Below are 17105 nucleotides of genomic sequence, written 5' to 3'. Positions count from 1 at the left end.
CAAGGAGTGAGAGCATAATCCCCACTCACCATTAATACAATGACCCTGCACCCTCCCCCTCCTTTCCTTTTTATTGACATTCAGGTTGGTGTTTTGTACCAATTGTATACACCTATTTTGCTAAACATTGTTATGTGGTTAGTGCAGTTGTGTGTGTGTGTTGCAGGCTTTCCATTGTGCTTAGGGCTATGGGTGACTGTCAGTTTTGGGATCAAAAGCGAATTTTTCTTTCAATGCCAAGCTGTCAGAGTTGAGTGTTTATAGGGGAAATTCACCTTCTCTTGTAGCATCCATGAGTGCCTGATGATTTCCTTGTTATAATTTATATGCCATCACGGCTGAACAAGCTATGTATGGCTGTTGGGCTTTTATACCCACTTTGGTGGATGTTCGCTGTTTTGGTCACAACTTTAATTGTGCCAGAAGCCCCATCACAGTCTTGGCACATTATGGCTTGTCACCTATCTCAAACATGAGCACAGATCCAGGAACAAATGCAGCTGTAGGATGCTTTGGGGAAATTAACACATGGGAAGAGATGTTATTGAGAAGGGATTTAAGGCAACACTTGGTCAGTTTGCGTGAGAAAAGAGTTTGGGAGTTGATTGCCTGTCTTTAGAGACTGTAGTGGTCCTTTCAAAATAGTACCTGAAGCTGCTATTTCTATGCTATGTGTCTACATTAATGAAAGTAATACTAATGGATTACATAATATTGTAATATTGGTAATAGAATACGTTACCTTGAAAGTGCTCAGACTCTTTAATAATTGTTTCAATTGTGGTTTACTTTCAGTTGATGGATTAGTAAATCCCAAAGATATTGATCCAATAGGGCGTTACATACCTCCACAAGATCAGCGGAATGTTAGCATGAGATACTCAAATCAGGTAAGCATATGCTTAATTTAGATTAAAATATTTTAGTTCAAAACAGCATCAGTACTGTGTCAGAATTCAGGTTATTTTCAAAATTAAATGCATGTATTATGCTTTTTAATTTATTTTTAAATCAATTTCCAGTAAAAATCAGTGGATCCTTCTGAATGGTGGATTACTGGTTTTCTTTCAGATTTGTGTGTGTGCTCTTTGACAGAAACTGATACTATGTAGTAATATGAAAATGTAAACATCAGGAAATCTTGCTTTGGGTGAGAAGTACGTTCTGTGTGAACTCCTAGGTATAGTAGTATAACAACTTTAGTAGTGTGGACAGGAACTATGATGATTATGTCACTTGCAGTAGCTATTTCTGGATACAGGTTATGATATAAGCAAGATGCCCGTGATTTAGGAAGCACATCACACCTAAACTATGTGGCAATCAAAGATGTCCATAGTCTTGCACACTGTAAGAGGTGCACAGGGAGGCAGGGAAAGACCTGCTCTTCTCTCGATCTCCAGATAAATTTTGGCTGTAGGTATATAAAGGATTTTCTACATTGACTTCCTAAGACTTGCAGGAGTTGGGCTCTCTTCGATGCATACATCAAGTGATGAGCTGCCAAAATCTTAACAACGGGTTCCCTCCTCACCCCACGAGGGGGTCGTTGCCCACCCCCGCCACTCCTGCCCCATCCAACCCCCCTGAGTTCCTTGATGCCCCCCCCCGGACCCCTGCCCCATCCACCCCCCTCCCCTGTCCCTTGACTGCCCCCAGAACCGGGCAGGAGGGTCTTGTGGGTCACCGTAGTGAGTGCCCACCCCACCTCTAACAGCCAGAGGCACCTGCCGGGGGGCGAGGTGGGGAGTCCCGGTGGTGCTTACCTGGAGTAGCTCCCAGGAAGCATCCGGCAGGTCCCTCTGGCTCCTAGGGGCGGGGAAACATAGCTGGGGGGGAACAGGGGGAGCGGCCGATCCCCCCACTGATCACATCAAAAGTGGCGCCTTAGGCGCCGACTCCCTGGATGCTCCGGAGCTGGAGCACCCACAGGGAAAAATTGGTGGGTGCAGAGCACCCACCGGCAGCTCCCCGTCCCAGCCCCAGTTCACCTCATCTCTGCTCTGCCTCCTCCCCTGAACCCACCGCCCCGCCCTGCTTCTCCGCCCCCCGCTTCCCGTGAGTCAGCTGTTCAGCAGGAAGCCGGGGAGGGCTGAGAAGCAGGCCGCGGCTTCCCGCTCAGGCCGAGGGTGGCGGAGGTGAGCTGGGGCGGGGAGCGGTTCCCCTGCCCCCCCCCGCCCGGTTGCCTGCCCCGGCTTCCCGCACGAAGAGCTGATTCGCGGGAAGCCTGGGGGGCGGAGAAGCAGAGCGGGGCGGCGCGTTCAGGGGAGGAGGCGGAGCGGAGGTGAGGTGAGCTGGGGCTGGGACGGGGAGCTGCCGGTGGGTGCTCTGCACCCACCAACTTTTCCCCTTGGGTGCTCCAGGGCTGGAGCACCCGTGGAGTCGGCACCTAAGGCACCACTTTTGGCCGGTTAAATTTAGAAGCCCTTTTAGAACCGGTTGTCCCTTGCAGAACAACTGGTTCTAAAAGGGCTTCTAAATTTAACAACCGGTTCTAGCGAACCGGCTCCAGCTCACCACTGCATACATCCTCCTCTATCTGCTATATACCCATTCCTCTGCCAGGCACATGGACCTCCTTAGAACTACAAAAGGTGAGCCTGACTCTGGAGGACCTTAGGATCAAGGCTGCTAGTTTCTGGAGCACTCAGTGTGGCAAACTGTAAAATATTTGGCCTTTAGTATCTGACAGGGAAGGAGGAGCCAGCTAATTTTTTGCTGTTTGTTTTTGTTTTTGTTTGTTTGTTTTCCAAGGGTTTGGTCCAGATATGAAAAAAATTAGGATACCTAATAATAAAGGTTCGGTATTTAATCCTTGTTCAGATGCTCGGATAATTGTAGCATTTATAGCCTTTCATGATAGAGTGTAAGTGTTATGGTTACTAGGAAAGAACCAGGAATAATAGGTGTAACAAATTATAATATATAAACACACACACATTTCCAGATACTTTAAAAATTACTCATTCTAGAAGTATAAAATTGCTCCTGCTTAATGTAGTCTTATTGCTCTTTGTTTTTCTTCTTCTTTTTTGTTTCATATCAACTTTAGGTTAATTAAATACCATACACATTGTTTTCTTTTTACTGTGTTGATGCAAAAATTTCCCTGGTTCTCAGATTAAAAAAAGGAAGATAGCTCTATCAAAGATGCATTCTAGGCCAGGTCTACACTACAGAGTTAGCTTGATGTAAGGCAGCTTCTGTCGACCTAACTCTATAAGTTTCTACACTACAGCAGTGCTCCCATCGATGCAAGTCCCCCACTACACTGACCTAATAACTTCACCGCCTCAAGAGGTGTAGCACTTAGGTCGATGTAGTTAGGGCGACACAGCCCAGGCTGTCTGCGCCCCGCTCTGCCGCACTTAAATTGGTGCAAACGCTCCTGGGGAGGACACGCGCCACTGGCAGGAGCATGGTGTGGACATGAAAAACCACAGTAATTACTGTGGTGTTTATACGTCAATCGAACATAGATCGACTTAATTGTGTAGTGTAGACAAGGCTCTAGTTCAAGCAGGAATTAATTCAGGGAAGTTCTATGGTCTGTGGTATGTAGCAGGTTAGACTAGATGATTGCAGTTCTCTTTTGGTCTTAAAGTCTTTGAATGTGGATAACGTTGATCCAACAGATACTTTATTAGAATTTTGAGGCAGCTGACTTATTTAATAACTGTTTAAATACTGTTTTTGCCAGTCTGGACAATATTTGTCACATTTGATGAATAATGTAGGATTGAGATTTGTGTAAATGTGTTTCTTTCCTCAAGGGCAGTTTATAGTTTTCACACAAGTTTCTTAGTATTTTTGAGCACTGATTTTTCTAGACAGAATGCTGTGAACATTTTTAAAAATATTTTTCTTTTGATTGAGTTAGTCATAATTATGAAATGCTAAATAAATGGAACAAAAATAGCACCTGCACGATATAAGGAACATTTAATGTCTCTACTGTACTATCTAATGTAAAATGTGTAAGTGTTTATGATTTTTAAAATGGGATACTTAAGCACTGCAAGTCTTAATTTCATCCTTTCAGCTTGACAGAAGCCCAGAAGGTTGCATATAATTTGAATATAAACTTACTATTTTTACTTAAAATCAAGTGCACACAACTTGAATATTTGGGTGCATTTGTACCCTTGCACACGAGCAAATATTTCTTGATTTCATGATCAGTTTAGTCCCATCCTTCTAGCTGTAGATCCCTGCAACTATCTATAAGCGGAACAGAACCCAGGAGAGCAAAATTAATTTCCTTCCTAATTTCCTGTAATGTAAATGCAGACTCTAAAACATCAGCATTTTTTAAATTAGGAATTTATCCGCATGCAAAAGTTCTACTGGTTTAAATAAAATGGGTTTTCAACCAGTGCAAACTCCTGTTGCCTTGTCATCACTAGGGAAAAAGGCAGGTTCTTAACTTGTTAACTGAAGTAAAAATATTAGTGAAGTCAAATCAGTTTGTAGTTTTCACACAAGTTAGCAGGTTGCAGCAAACCCTAGGGTCTTACTCAATGTGCTAGCTCATGTGAAAACTAGAGACTACCTTGTCTTCTAGGATTCTACCTAAAGTTAGTTAACTCAATTTAAGAACACCCCTTTGTTCCTAATGAAGAAAAGTGTGGATACTTTTAGGGCTAATCTACACTTAAAAGTTTACAAGTATAGCTATACCAGAAAAATCCTCCTAATGCTCAAGACACCTGTTATTCCAGCAAAAATATGCTTTTGATTGTAGTTTACACTGGTTCAGCAAGCAAAATAAGCTATACCGGCAAAAGTATTTTTTGTGCCAAATAGTCATTTCTACACTAGAGCTTTTTCCAGCCTACAAATGTCACAAACCCCCACCAACCCCAATCAACATTCTTATGTCAGCAAAAGTTTCTACTGTAGATGTGCTGTATTTCGGTTTAAGATTCATATGTTTGTTTAACTTACACCTATTGCTATTCTACTTCAGCTTAAGGCACTCTTAAATCAAAATGAGCTCCCCACTGGGGATTGTACCGGTTAAATATTATCAGTTTAAATTCACATTTTAGGTTACGCCAGTGCAACTTTCTCATTTAGAAAAACTCTGCAAACAGTTTTCAGAGTAGCAGCCGTGTTAGTCTTTATCCGCAAAAAGAAAAGGAGTACTTGTGGCACCTTAGAGACTAACAAATTTATTAGAGCATAAGCTTTTGTGAGCTACAGCTCACTTGCTCACGAAAGCTTATGCTCTAATAAATTTGTCAGTCTCTAAGGTGCCACAGGTACTCCTTTTCTTTCTACAAATAGTGTATATTTATTTGTGAGTGTATACAAATATTCCTATTGCTCAACTTAAATTATGTAGAATATTTTAAGTTTAAAAATCTATAAAAATAGAGCCTGTGGATGACAGAATATATGAATTAATTTAATCATTCAAATGTTATAATGTAAGTCTGGTACAGTGTACTGCTACAAGGACAAGCTAAACTGATATAATTAGATATGAGAGTGTAGAAAGAAAACTCTCATTGTTTAAATCAATTTAAGTTACACAGAGATGGCTGAGAAACCACATTTTAGTTCTGCAGTTTTTTTAAGCTTTCAGAAACATTTTTCATCCAGATTCAGGATGAAAAAACAATAACTCAAAAATTTTCACAGGACTTAAAAACCCACTATTTTTTTTCCTGAAACACTGAAATATGGTGTTTCCAAAACAAAATATGCTCACCAGAATCCTCAGCTGCCTACCAGCTGGGCTGCAGCTGAGCCAGGGACCCTGGAAGCCCTAGCAGCTGTGGACTGAAATTGGCATAATTCCTGTTAGTTTCATGACTGCTCTTCAGTAGTAGGCAGAAGACTGACAAGAATTATGAATTAAGAATCATGTCAATTTCAGTCTGCAGCTCCATGGCAGCTAACCTGGTGGACTATCGGGGAGACTCGAAGCTCTCCGAGTACTGGCTGTCAAGTTCCAAGGCCTCTGGTGTGACCTGGCAGGAAGACAGGCAGGTTTCCAGCAGTAATTTGTCAAAAGTAAACTGATTCTGCAAAAAATTTAGATTTTGACAAAGTAGAAAATTCAGATGAAAAATTGTTTTTTCAAAATTTTTCTGACCAACTCTATCTGTGCAGTTTGTGTGTAGATGAGCCCTTTATAATGGAAGCAAGAGCCACATGCATGTAAAAAGTGTGAGGCAGGTGATTAAAAGCACATTCTGAACCTTTTACATTCTTGCAGAGAGACATTTCCTTAATCGAGAGTAACTTTTTCTTACTGTGCAGTGTTGTAGAAGAAATTGTGGAATGTTTATCAGATATTGATGTAAACTATTCTGTGGGAACAAAAGCTACTGTGTCTTGTGCAAATGAATAGGAGTACTTGTGGCACCTTAGAGACTAACCAATTTATTTGAGCATAAGCTTTCGTGAGCTACAGCTCACTTCATCGGATGCATACTGTGGAAAGTGTAGAAGATCTTTTTATATACACACAAAGCATGAAAAAATACCTCCTCCCACCCCACTCTCCTGCTGGTAATAGCTTATCTAAAGTGATCACTCTCCTTACAATGACAGGTTTCAGAGTAACAGCCGTGTTAGTCTGTATTCGCAAAAAGAAAAGGAGTACTTGTGGCACCTTAGAGACTAACCAATTTATTTGAGCATAAGCTTTCGTGAGCTACAGCTCACTTCATCAGATTAGTTAGTCTCTAAGGTGCCACAAGTACTCCTTTCTCTTTCTCCTTACAATGTGTATGATAATCAAGTTGGGCCATTTCCAGCACATATCCAGGTTTTCTCACCCCCAGTATCCTGCTTCCAAAGCATTTCTTTTTTCTTGATTTATCCAAATACTCCTTACAAACACTCAGTATCTTCCCATTTCTTGTTGCCTAGGCAATCCTGATGCCCGGGTGCTAGCTGATGATCTGTGAATGAGACTTCCATTGTTCACACTGCAGCACTTACGCTATGTTAATGTGAGATAATGGAAACTCAAAGACTTCATTTATTCCCAGCATCAGCTGTTTGTTCATACTTGATGGGCTTCTTACTGCTACCAAAACTGTGAACTGCTGACAGTATGTATGGAATTTGCTTGTGTGTTTTACCCAGCACCTAAGGGTGCTGCCAGAAGAAGTTACATTGCACAGTCAGTTGTGCAGCACTAAAGTTGGATTCAGTTAGTTAGCGTAAGAATTGCCTCTTGCTTTACGGCCATTCTCAATATGCATAAATTATCCACTACCTTGATCTTCCCTTGTATCCTCTTTTTTAGTTGTTCTTTTGTTCATTTCCCTTGTAAACAACTTGGTTCTTGAGACCAATATCTTCTGATGATCATAGATGAACAGTATTGAAAATCTACAAAGGATTTGTTCTACAAACCAGTGGAACATATTGCATGACTTAGCAGGAAATCTGTGTTAATTTTCCAGATGAGTAGGGAGAAACAGATTCTTCCCTAAGGACTTTGATTATCAGAGATGCAGTATGTGTTTCTTTTTCTCAACTAGAATCCTGTATGATTTTAATTTAATGATGGGACGTACCATAATGAATGATACGAAGAAGGTGAATTAGGCACTCGTATTTTGAGAAAGGTGAAATAGAAGAACAAGGAAACATAAATGAAAAGCAGAATTTTAAAGCTGATAATGGGAATTTCATAATTAGCCTGTGGAACTCAGTGCCACAAGAGAGATTTAGTTCACGAGCCAAGTAGGATTGAAAGATTAGGTAATTGTATAGATAATCAGAGCATCCACAGTTATGTTCGGTAGGATAAAAAAGAATAGAGGATATAAACTGTTACGCATGGAGGCATAAATGTAACCACTGACTGGGATTGGGAAGAAACTTCCCCATTGACCAAGTTATTCCATTACAGAGTTTCTTGCTCCTCCTCTGAAGCATCTGGTATTGTACGCTGTTAGAGATGAGATACCAAATTAGGTGGTCCATTGTTCTCATCCAGTATGGTAATTCTTGTGTTCCCATTCAGTCCTCAGGAATTGCTCATACTAGCAGTACTGTAAATGACATTGTGCCTATTACAGGCAGGCTGGTAGCACCACCTTTTGTTATGGGTGCCTGATGTTTCCCATAATACTACTCAGGTTTCAGAGTGGTAGCCGTGTTAGTCTGTATCAGCAAAAACAACGAGGAGTCCTTGTGGCACCTTAGAAACTAATAAATTTATTTGGGCATAAGTTTTCGTGGCCTAAAACCCATTTCATTAGATGCATGGAGTGAAAAATACAGTAAGCAGTATATATATCACAGTACATGAAAAGATGGGAATTGTCTTACCAAATTGGGAGTGGGGGGGGGGTCAGTGCTAACGAGGCCAATGCAATCAAGGTGGATGTCACCCATTTCCAACAGTTGACAAGAATAATACTGTTTACAATTGTTTATAACTGTGGCAAACTTTAACTATTTGGACTGCAATTTTTCATGCCAGGTGTCTATCTGGGGATTAATTTTTTAGAAAATCTCATCAAAAACAGTTCAGTTGTTTCTGAGAATAAAGCTAGGGAACATGCATTTGTTTGCTTATGGTCAAAAATTCAGATAACCTTTTCTTCAAATAATTCTTACACCCCTATTCTTTGGAGCAGAGACATGAAATTTTGCATAGGATGGCCTTGGTGTTAGGGATGTACCTTTTGCTTTTCCTGTGATAATCTGCTTGTGGATCATAGTGGGCATTTCACTGGCATCAATGCGGGGTGGTCCAGGAAGGTGCATGATACACCAGAAGATTCCAATGGGGGATTTTGAAATGCCCATAGTGATCCTGGGAGACCCAGCATACCCCTGACTCCCATGGCTAATGAGCCTTACACGGGTAACCTGAACAGCAGCAAGGAATACTTCAACAATAGGCTGAGCAGGTGCAGAATGACTGTAGAATGTGCCTTTGGCAGATTAAAAGCCCACTGATGCTGCCTTTATGGCTTGTTAGACCTAAGAGTGGAAAATATTCCCATGGTCTCAGCAGCCTGCTGTGCGCTTCATCATAATTGTAAGGCTAAGGGTGAGAAGTTTCCCTTGGGATGGAGTGCAGAGGCGGATTGCCTGGCGGCTGATTTTGAACAGCCAGATACCAAGGCTATTATAGCAGCACAATGGGGGCTACTTGAATCAGGGAGGCTTTGAGGCAGCATTTTGACAATGAGCTCCAGTAATGTGTCTTTCTATACAGCACTTTGCCATGCTCTGTTAACTTGCCACCCCTTGCATGAAAATTTTGACGATTCGTTTCCAGGATTTGTAGTCAGCAAATGATGAAATTGCCACTGTGTATTAATTCCAGCAGCAACTACCATGGTTTGGAGAAAAAACTAAGATTGGTTATCTTTCAGAAAGTATATTTTTATTAAATACCAATTAACAACACACACACACAAAAGGCTTTGTGGGAAGGGAGATAACACTGAAGGGCAGTGTAGGTTCTCATAACTGTGTGTAAGTCCAGCTATCATTTTGGAAGCTGTCCGAAGGGGTGGAGTAAACAGGGCACCGAGATGGGCTGGGAAGTTGCAAGGGATGTGTGGGAGGAGTTTGGGGAGGGGACAGGAAACAGTTCTGTATTGACTGCAGGCAGTCGAGCATGCATGTATTCTGCCTGAAGCATGATTAGGGACTTCAACATCTCTGTTTGCTCCTCCCATCACTTTTATCATCCGCATGTGGCCCATTACAGTTCACTCCTGGCTCTTCTTTTTGGCCTGCCTGTCTATTCTAAATTTTTCCTTTTAAAGTCTCTCTTTACTCCCTGCATTCTTCTTTTCGGCCTCTGAGGATTGGAGCACCTCTTGGAACATGGCCTCCTTGGTCGCTTCTTCATCTGATAGAGGCGCTCTGCCGTTGTGTACGAAGTTCCCCAGAAGACCGCAGCTGCAGAAGCACAAGGAACAATCAACAGAAACATGATTGTTAGTTCACGCACCGCATCAAATCATGAGAGTAAATTACACCTCTTTTTAAATACAAATCAGTTTCTGTCTGTGCAGCTCAGCGAACACCCTAAATGTGCTGAGTGTTCAGCTGGGGAGAGGCGCTCAAGATGGGACAAAGGATCTCAGTGTTTTTTTTAAGGGGATCACTGCAGGCAACTAGGGACAATATTGTAAATTCTGCCACCATTTTCCACAGGTCGGGGTCATTGAAGCCAATATCTCACTCAAGGGTAACTGAGGATGCAAGGGTGCATCTCTTGTATGATGAGCAGCATCAGACCGGGTCCCTATGCCGCTCACCTGTGTGCTGCTTTGGTCCTTGCATAAGCGATTGCCGCAGGAATGTTTCCTACAATGAGGGAAGGAACAAAGCAGCTCTGCCAAGGAACCTTCGGTAGAGGACTGGCATTACTTCCACAAAAGTTTCCTAGAGATCTCCCTGGAGGATTCCTGTGAAATCTCCATGCGCATTAACACACTGTTCCACTACACTGCTAAGCTGCACAGGGGAATATGAAGCACACACAAATACAGCTAGTCTGGTACATTTCTATCCCTTCACCCACTTCTAGAATATACAAAACAAAGGACAGCTCTACATCATATAACCAACCGAACAGCATCAACTCAAAAGGATCACTTACCAGAGCTCTCCTCTCCCGCATTATGCGTGCCAGAGATGGACTGCTGGGACTGGCTAGACCCCTCCAGAGTTACACACAGTTATGAGAAAAGAGTTCCTGACTTGTCACATCACTGGATGACCCTGAGGTGTGCTCCACATCGTCTTCCAATTTGACCACCTCCATCCACAGCTTTGTCCTCTGAGTTGAGTCTGCCGTCTCCAGCCCCACCAAAGCATCCATGGGGCTCTTCGTGGTGGAGTTAGGTTTGCCGTTGATGATGATGTCCAGCTCCTTATAGAAATGTCAGGTCTTTGGTGCAGCAGCAGAGCAACAGTTTGGCTCCCTTGCCTTCTGGTATGCCTGCCTCAGCACTGCTGCGTGTCCCGTTCGTAGCCCTTATCCACGAGAAATCTGACCATAGATATCAAAGTTCCTGCCACTGGAGTAGAGTTGTGACTGCACAGCCTCCTTTCCCCACGGTGCCAGCAGATCCAACAACTCAGGTGTGCTCCAAGTGGGAAGCATTTGCTGCATGGAGCTGCTGTGGTCAGCTGGGAAGATGTGATGTGAGCTGTCCACATTGAGCTAACAGGAAGTGGAATTTGAAAAGTTCCCGGGCCTTTAAAGGGGGAGGGGCGGATGCCCGTGTACCTGGGTGCAGGGCAGCGGAGTTTGAATTGATGACCAGAGCAGTCAGATTTGGCGTTGTGGGACACCACCTGGAGGCCATTTACAGTGACATAACCAAGCGCAGTGTCTACACTGACACTTTGTCGATATAACTTTGCTGTAAAAAGTTCTGCACCTCTCATCGAGGTAGTTTTATTTTGTTGGAAAAGCAGGAGAGTTTTGGCAGCAGAAGGAGCATTGGAATGTACGAAACCTGACTTTTGTCGACAAAATGATGTAATGTAGACAAGGTCTTGAATGGGCTGTACGCAACTGGAACATGCGAGGTCACGCTGCAAGGTCACGCTGTGTGAAGGATGCCATTTTGAGAGCAGAAAGTGCCAGAAAGCTGTTCCAACTCCACTGTACCTCTTATGAGTGGGCCGGGAGGAGACTGGGACTAGGGCTGGGAATGGGGAAGGGAGACTGGTACTGAGGAAAGGGAACCTGAAGAGATAAGATGAGGATTTGCTGGGTAAGGAGACTATGACTGGTATCAGAAGCCTGGGGAGTGGCAATTGGGATTGACTGGTTGAGGAGAATGGGACTGGGACCAGGAGTCAGGCTGTAGGGAACAGGGAAGAAATGGGTTGTGTACAGGCAACAAGAAATGTCAGATAAATAAGTTCTGAGTGCTTGACTTTGCAGGCTTAATAACATTCTTTTGATGTAATTTTTTTGTGTGTGATTCTGAATGTAAAACTTGCATATAAAGGAGTTTTTATCTAGATAGGACATTCTCAGCTTAGAGAATATTAAGTATCCATATTTTTCATATACTGTTAATACATACGTTTCACAATGATATTAATCACCACTGTCATCAGTTTTCAGAAAAAAACTCACTATGCCCTTTTATAATATAGTAATATTGTATGACCATCGGTTAATTAAGTTGCGTATTCCGTGAGGTTCAGACCCCTTGTCTTTATATACCAATAAACTTTTGCAATGCATTCTTTGAAAAGTAAAACCCAGACTGCACTGCTCTCTCCTGTTAGGTGCTGTCTCCTCCTGCACTTGTTTGCTTGATAGCTTTGTTCACCTGTTACATCAAAATGGACCTTCATTGTCTCTGCCAGATAACTGGGCTGGTCAGAGAAGCAAATACACACTCCTTTGTCTAGGGCAGACCTCTTTGCCAACTTCCCCTGACATTCTTGGTTTAAACGCAATTTAGTAGTAATTCTAGCATATATTCATAACTCTGAATACGCACCGTGTACATACATCACAAAGTAATATTAATGATCAGTGAGTTATTAGTTTTCAAATGATACCTCTCAAGGTATGTTTTGTACAAAGATTATCACAACAGTGCATAGGGTGTAAATACAGCGGTGCATACAGTCACAATGGGACCCTCTTAAAAATCCTTGATTAATTTCTCCTACCATGAAGCATTCATTATTGCCCAACTCATCTTCCATTGTGACAAAATATAAATTACAGATGGACTTGTCTCTCATCCACATACCCCAAAATGGGCGCTGTTTTAGTTTCTTGATGATAGTGTCCCACTTAACAAATTTCAGGTGAATGACCCTCCGCTTTTCTTGAACCCATGAGATTTCTTCTTAAGTACTTTTTCACTGTTACTGGATGCGCTCCATAGCTTTGGCTGATTATCTCGGTTTCACTTTCTGTTTCAAGATTTTCATTTTGTGATCCACTTGATTGTCTCCTGCTGCAATATATTCTAGCCATTTCCATTTTATTTCTTCAGTCTAGTGTAAGTTTTAGTCCCTTTTGCTTGTTCTATAATCTTTGTGTTTCTGACCCTCCAAATAGTGTTTCTGACCCTCCAACCCATCCACTCATTTTTTCCCATATAGTGTTGGCAGAGATGACTCGTGCCGCTAATAGTGTGGGGGGTACAATGTAAAGGGGAGTCATGTGACTGCCCGTGTGTTGCCTTTGGGAGGAACCTTCCAGCCCCACGTCCCTGGGCTAGGGCAGCTAATCCTGCTGGCTCCTGGGGGGCTGGGGCCACAGGAGTAGGGAGCATGTGCCTCTGGGCCAGGCCAGGGCTGGCTCCAGCCCCGGGGAGACTCACAGCACCAGTGTCTCCCTGGAGCTCCTGTGCCCTTGCAGACACCTCAGCAGGGGGAGGGGTGCGGGCAATCCCCCTACCTCCGGCTGAGCCAATGGACCCTGCTCCTGGCACCTTCCTCAGCAACCCCCCACCCTATTCTTGGCCTGGGGCTACCGCACTTGCCCCGCCAGACTTATCTGGGTGCGGGGGGAGGTCTTGGTCCTTCTCCCATGCCACCTCCCCTCCAGTATGTTTCAGGCTTGCTCGGCCCCTGTCCCCAGCATCCAGGCCTAGACAGAGAGTAGAGTGGGCAGGATGGAGCCACTTCTCATGCAGGGTGAGGCTGACCATTCAGAGTCACTGCTTCAGTGCAACATAGCGGCTGTCTGCAAGAGAGCCCGGCTTGGGAGGCAGCAGCAGCCTGCTTCCCCCTCTGTCCCAGCTGCTGGGGACAGGGGCTGACTGAGTGAGCCAGAGCCCCCCAATCCTCTGCACATTTCTGGCTCGCTCAGCCCCTGTCCCTATGAGCCAGTCTTGGGCTGCCACCACCTCCCCAGCACTGTGTCTCTCACAGACTGCGACCCTGAGCAGAGTCAGCCAGCATTAGAAGCGGCTCTGTACTGTCCCTTCAGCTTCCCACCTGGGCCCAGTGGAGCTGGAAGTGCCAGGGGTGGGTGAGGAAGAGACACAGCAGGAGCAGGACAAATCCTCCCTCCTGCACCAGCAGATGGAGCAGAGCAAGCCCTGCAAGGGCATCTCTGTACTCTCAGAAATTGGGGGAGGGGGGCGGTTAACTCTCCATGCCCCCTCTTCCCCCCCCCGCCCCCCCAGCGTCACCTCCGATTGTTGGTTCCCCTTCTTTTTCTTTTTTGCTCAATATTTTTCTTATTGGCTTTTCTGTTCTGTATTTCACATCTACTCAAACATAATCTTAATATTTGATTATGCCATTTTTATCGAATTTAGCTCAATTTATGCAAAATCAGTGTGCAAGTCTATTTAGTACTCACTTTGTGGTAAAAATGGAATATGAAACTAGAATACAACACATTTAGCTTAATTATGTCTTCAAAAACCAAAACCAGCTTCTTTCCTTATAATGCCTTGTTCCTTTTCCCCACAATTAAAAATGCATTAAATTATTTCATTCTCTTTTTAAAAAGACAGCTATTTCAGAGCATTTGGCAACTTAGGGTTACTGAAACAAAATCAATCAACCCAAATTCAGTTTAAAAAAATAGAGCAATTTTATTGATTATTATTCCATTTGCGATAAAACAACTTAATCAGACCTAAGTCTTGTTCCACAAAGATTTAGATAGACGAGACAACTCTAATTGCTATCTATATGAACTTTCTTTGTGTATAGTATCTTGGAAACACGTCTATCAAGAGACAGGCTACTTTATAACTGCAGTTCGAGTGCAGTGGTCTAAATGCAGGGAACTACTGAATTGTCTCAGATACAATTTTGTGAATATCTGTGGGTAAATATTAATGTTTCAGTGGTGATCACTATATACTGCTTCTGCAGAGGCTCCCTCTTGAAAATGGTGATTATCTGTGCTGCAGCTCTGAAACCACCTAGAAAACAGTGACCATGTGGTTCATGCTCATATCCTCTGATGGATACAAACTTTCAGTGAAAGGCTATACAAAAGGCTGCAGACCCAATTTTTTTTCTCAAAAAGAAAAGGAGTACTTGTGGCACCTTAGAGACTAACAAATTTATTTGAGCATAAGCTTTTGTGTGCTACAGCCCACTTCATCAGATGCATGCAGTGGAAAATACAGTAGGATGATTTTATACACACAGAGAACATGAAACAATGGGTGTTACCGTGCACACTATAACGAGAGTGATCAGTTAAGGTGAGCTATAACCAGCAGGAAAGAAAAAAAACCTTTTGTAGTGATAATCAAGATGGGCCATTTCCAGCAGTTGACAAGAACATGTGAGGAAGAAAAGGGCGGGGGGGGGGGAAATAAACACGGGGGAAATATTTGAAATAATATATATTTCAAAAATATTTGAAATACCAGTGAAGGACCCCAAATAATTGGGAAGGGAGACTAGGATGACCATGGAATTGCAAAGGGGAAATATACTGTGAGAACTACAGTTACAGGTGAATAATTTTCTTTTCTCCAATAATTGCCTCTACATATCCCCGCTTCAAGAGATTAGTTAACCCTTATAACCCCCTTGAAGAGTGTCCATTTAATTGTCCTTAATTTCACCATGGTAATTTATCTGTTCACCACTCTTCATACTCAGATAAGATTCTTCTAGCAAAAGTAAACATTTCCATCTTCAAAAACAAAGGGTTTGATCCTCACTGTACCAAATCCAGCATACTGGACGTCACTGGGATGCCGTAACTATTTCTGAAGTGATCATATTAGTTTTTACTTGTTGGAGCATTGCCATATTGTGACAGTCTGGCTAGTTCTCAGGAAAGAGACACTGGATGCCGACTGTCTTAAAAATTGCCACCATGTTTCCAGTCTGTTCTGAGGCAAAATCATTTGAAATGTGACAACATCTATAATCTACCAGCATCTGATCTCTTTTAACATCCTGGACTTTTTACAATCAGTATTAAGATCCATCATGGCACAAAAACATATGTATGTTAATCTGTGTTACTGCTGCTAACTCCAAATAAAGAAATATGAAGAAAAAACTCAGTGAAAGCAGAAGAGTTTACTGGATAATTAAGATTAATTCCTTATAGCATGTCTTGAAATACTTAGGTATTGGTTTATTTTTCCCTTCAGTAATAAAACAACTAAAATCACAAATTAATAAATAAATGAGACTTAAATATTCAATTTTTTTCACGTCTTACACTTCAATACATGCCTGATATTTTGGAGGTATTTGTATTTATCCCACATCTACTACCTATGTGTTTGAACCACATTTAGCCTTTGCTTGTTGAATAATAAAGAAATGTGTGGTTAGTGTACTGAAGGAGCTCTTCCTTCCAGTTCACTAGCGTAACAAAGTTGGTACATAGTTCAGTGCTCTATACTATGTGTCTCACATTTTGAGTCAAAATTCATAGACTTCTTTTCTGCTTTCTTTTGCTGAAAATTTGTTTAGAATACATCATAATACCTAGATAGTAGATTACATTAAATGTGACACTCTTTTTAAAGGAGCACTAATGTAGTGAAAAATGTTGGCTGTCCTTTAGCTAGCAAGATGTACAAATGAAGCCTAATGAGCACAAGTTACTCTTATTTGAGGAACTGAAAGCAAAATTTTATTAAATCCTCAAAACACACTTTTCCCTTAGGTCCAAGAATTAGCACTGTATTGCAGATAAACTCTATTTTAGGATCACTTATTTTAAGTTGTGGCATGAAAGTTTAGTCTCGGAAGATTCTTTGTTGTTTAAGACCTACAATATGTTAAGTAGTATATAAAAATATGGTCTGGTTAAGTGATTTATAAAGGATTGCTTTGTAAATGGAGTATTATCTAGATGGAAGGCATTAGTTGTTATAGCTAAAGCTAAATCACTCATCTTAAAGCTTACAAAACCTGTAAGAACAAAACAACAGTCTTGTATGTTACAGAATGCTTGTGGAGCATAATGAGCAATATGACAAAGACTGTGTTAAAGTGCTTCAGTACAAAAACATAATAAAATAATTCAATTAGTGTACATAGAAAAACAGTAGTAGATTGCTCTCCTAATTAATCCCTAAACATTTTTTTATTTTATATTGCAGCAAAAGGTCTGTTTATATAACATAATGTGAAATTAGTCCACTACACAAACAAGGATTTTTACTTTATGTTCCAAA

General features: G+C 42.1%; 1 protein-coding gene across 4 annotated transcripts in view; it reads left to right on the top strand.

Moving 5' to 3' along the window:
* PHKB (phosphorylase kinase regulatory subunit beta) overlaps positions 1-17105 on the top strand; it is a 226731-nt gene that overhangs the window by 140830 nt on the left and 68796 nt on the right. For all 4 annotated transcript variants that reach the window (XM_074968662.1, XM_074968660.1, XM_074968661.1 and 1 more), the window contains one exon: positions 796-890. In XM_074968662.1, coding sequence (XP_074824763.1) covers positions 796-890 — 95 coding nt within the window. The remainder of the gene's footprint in view (positions 1-795; positions 891-17105) is intronic.

This window comes from Natator depressus, chromosome 12 (assembly GCF_965152275.1).
Source record: "Natator depressus isolate rNatDep1 chromosome 12, rNatDep2.hap1, whole genome shotgun sequence".
NCBI classification, from domain to species: domain Eukaryota; kingdom Metazoa; phylum Chordata; order Testudines; family Cheloniidae; genus Natator; species Natator depressus.
Note: the sequence above shows the minus strand (reverse complement) of the source record. Positions and strands in the feature narration are given on the sequence as shown.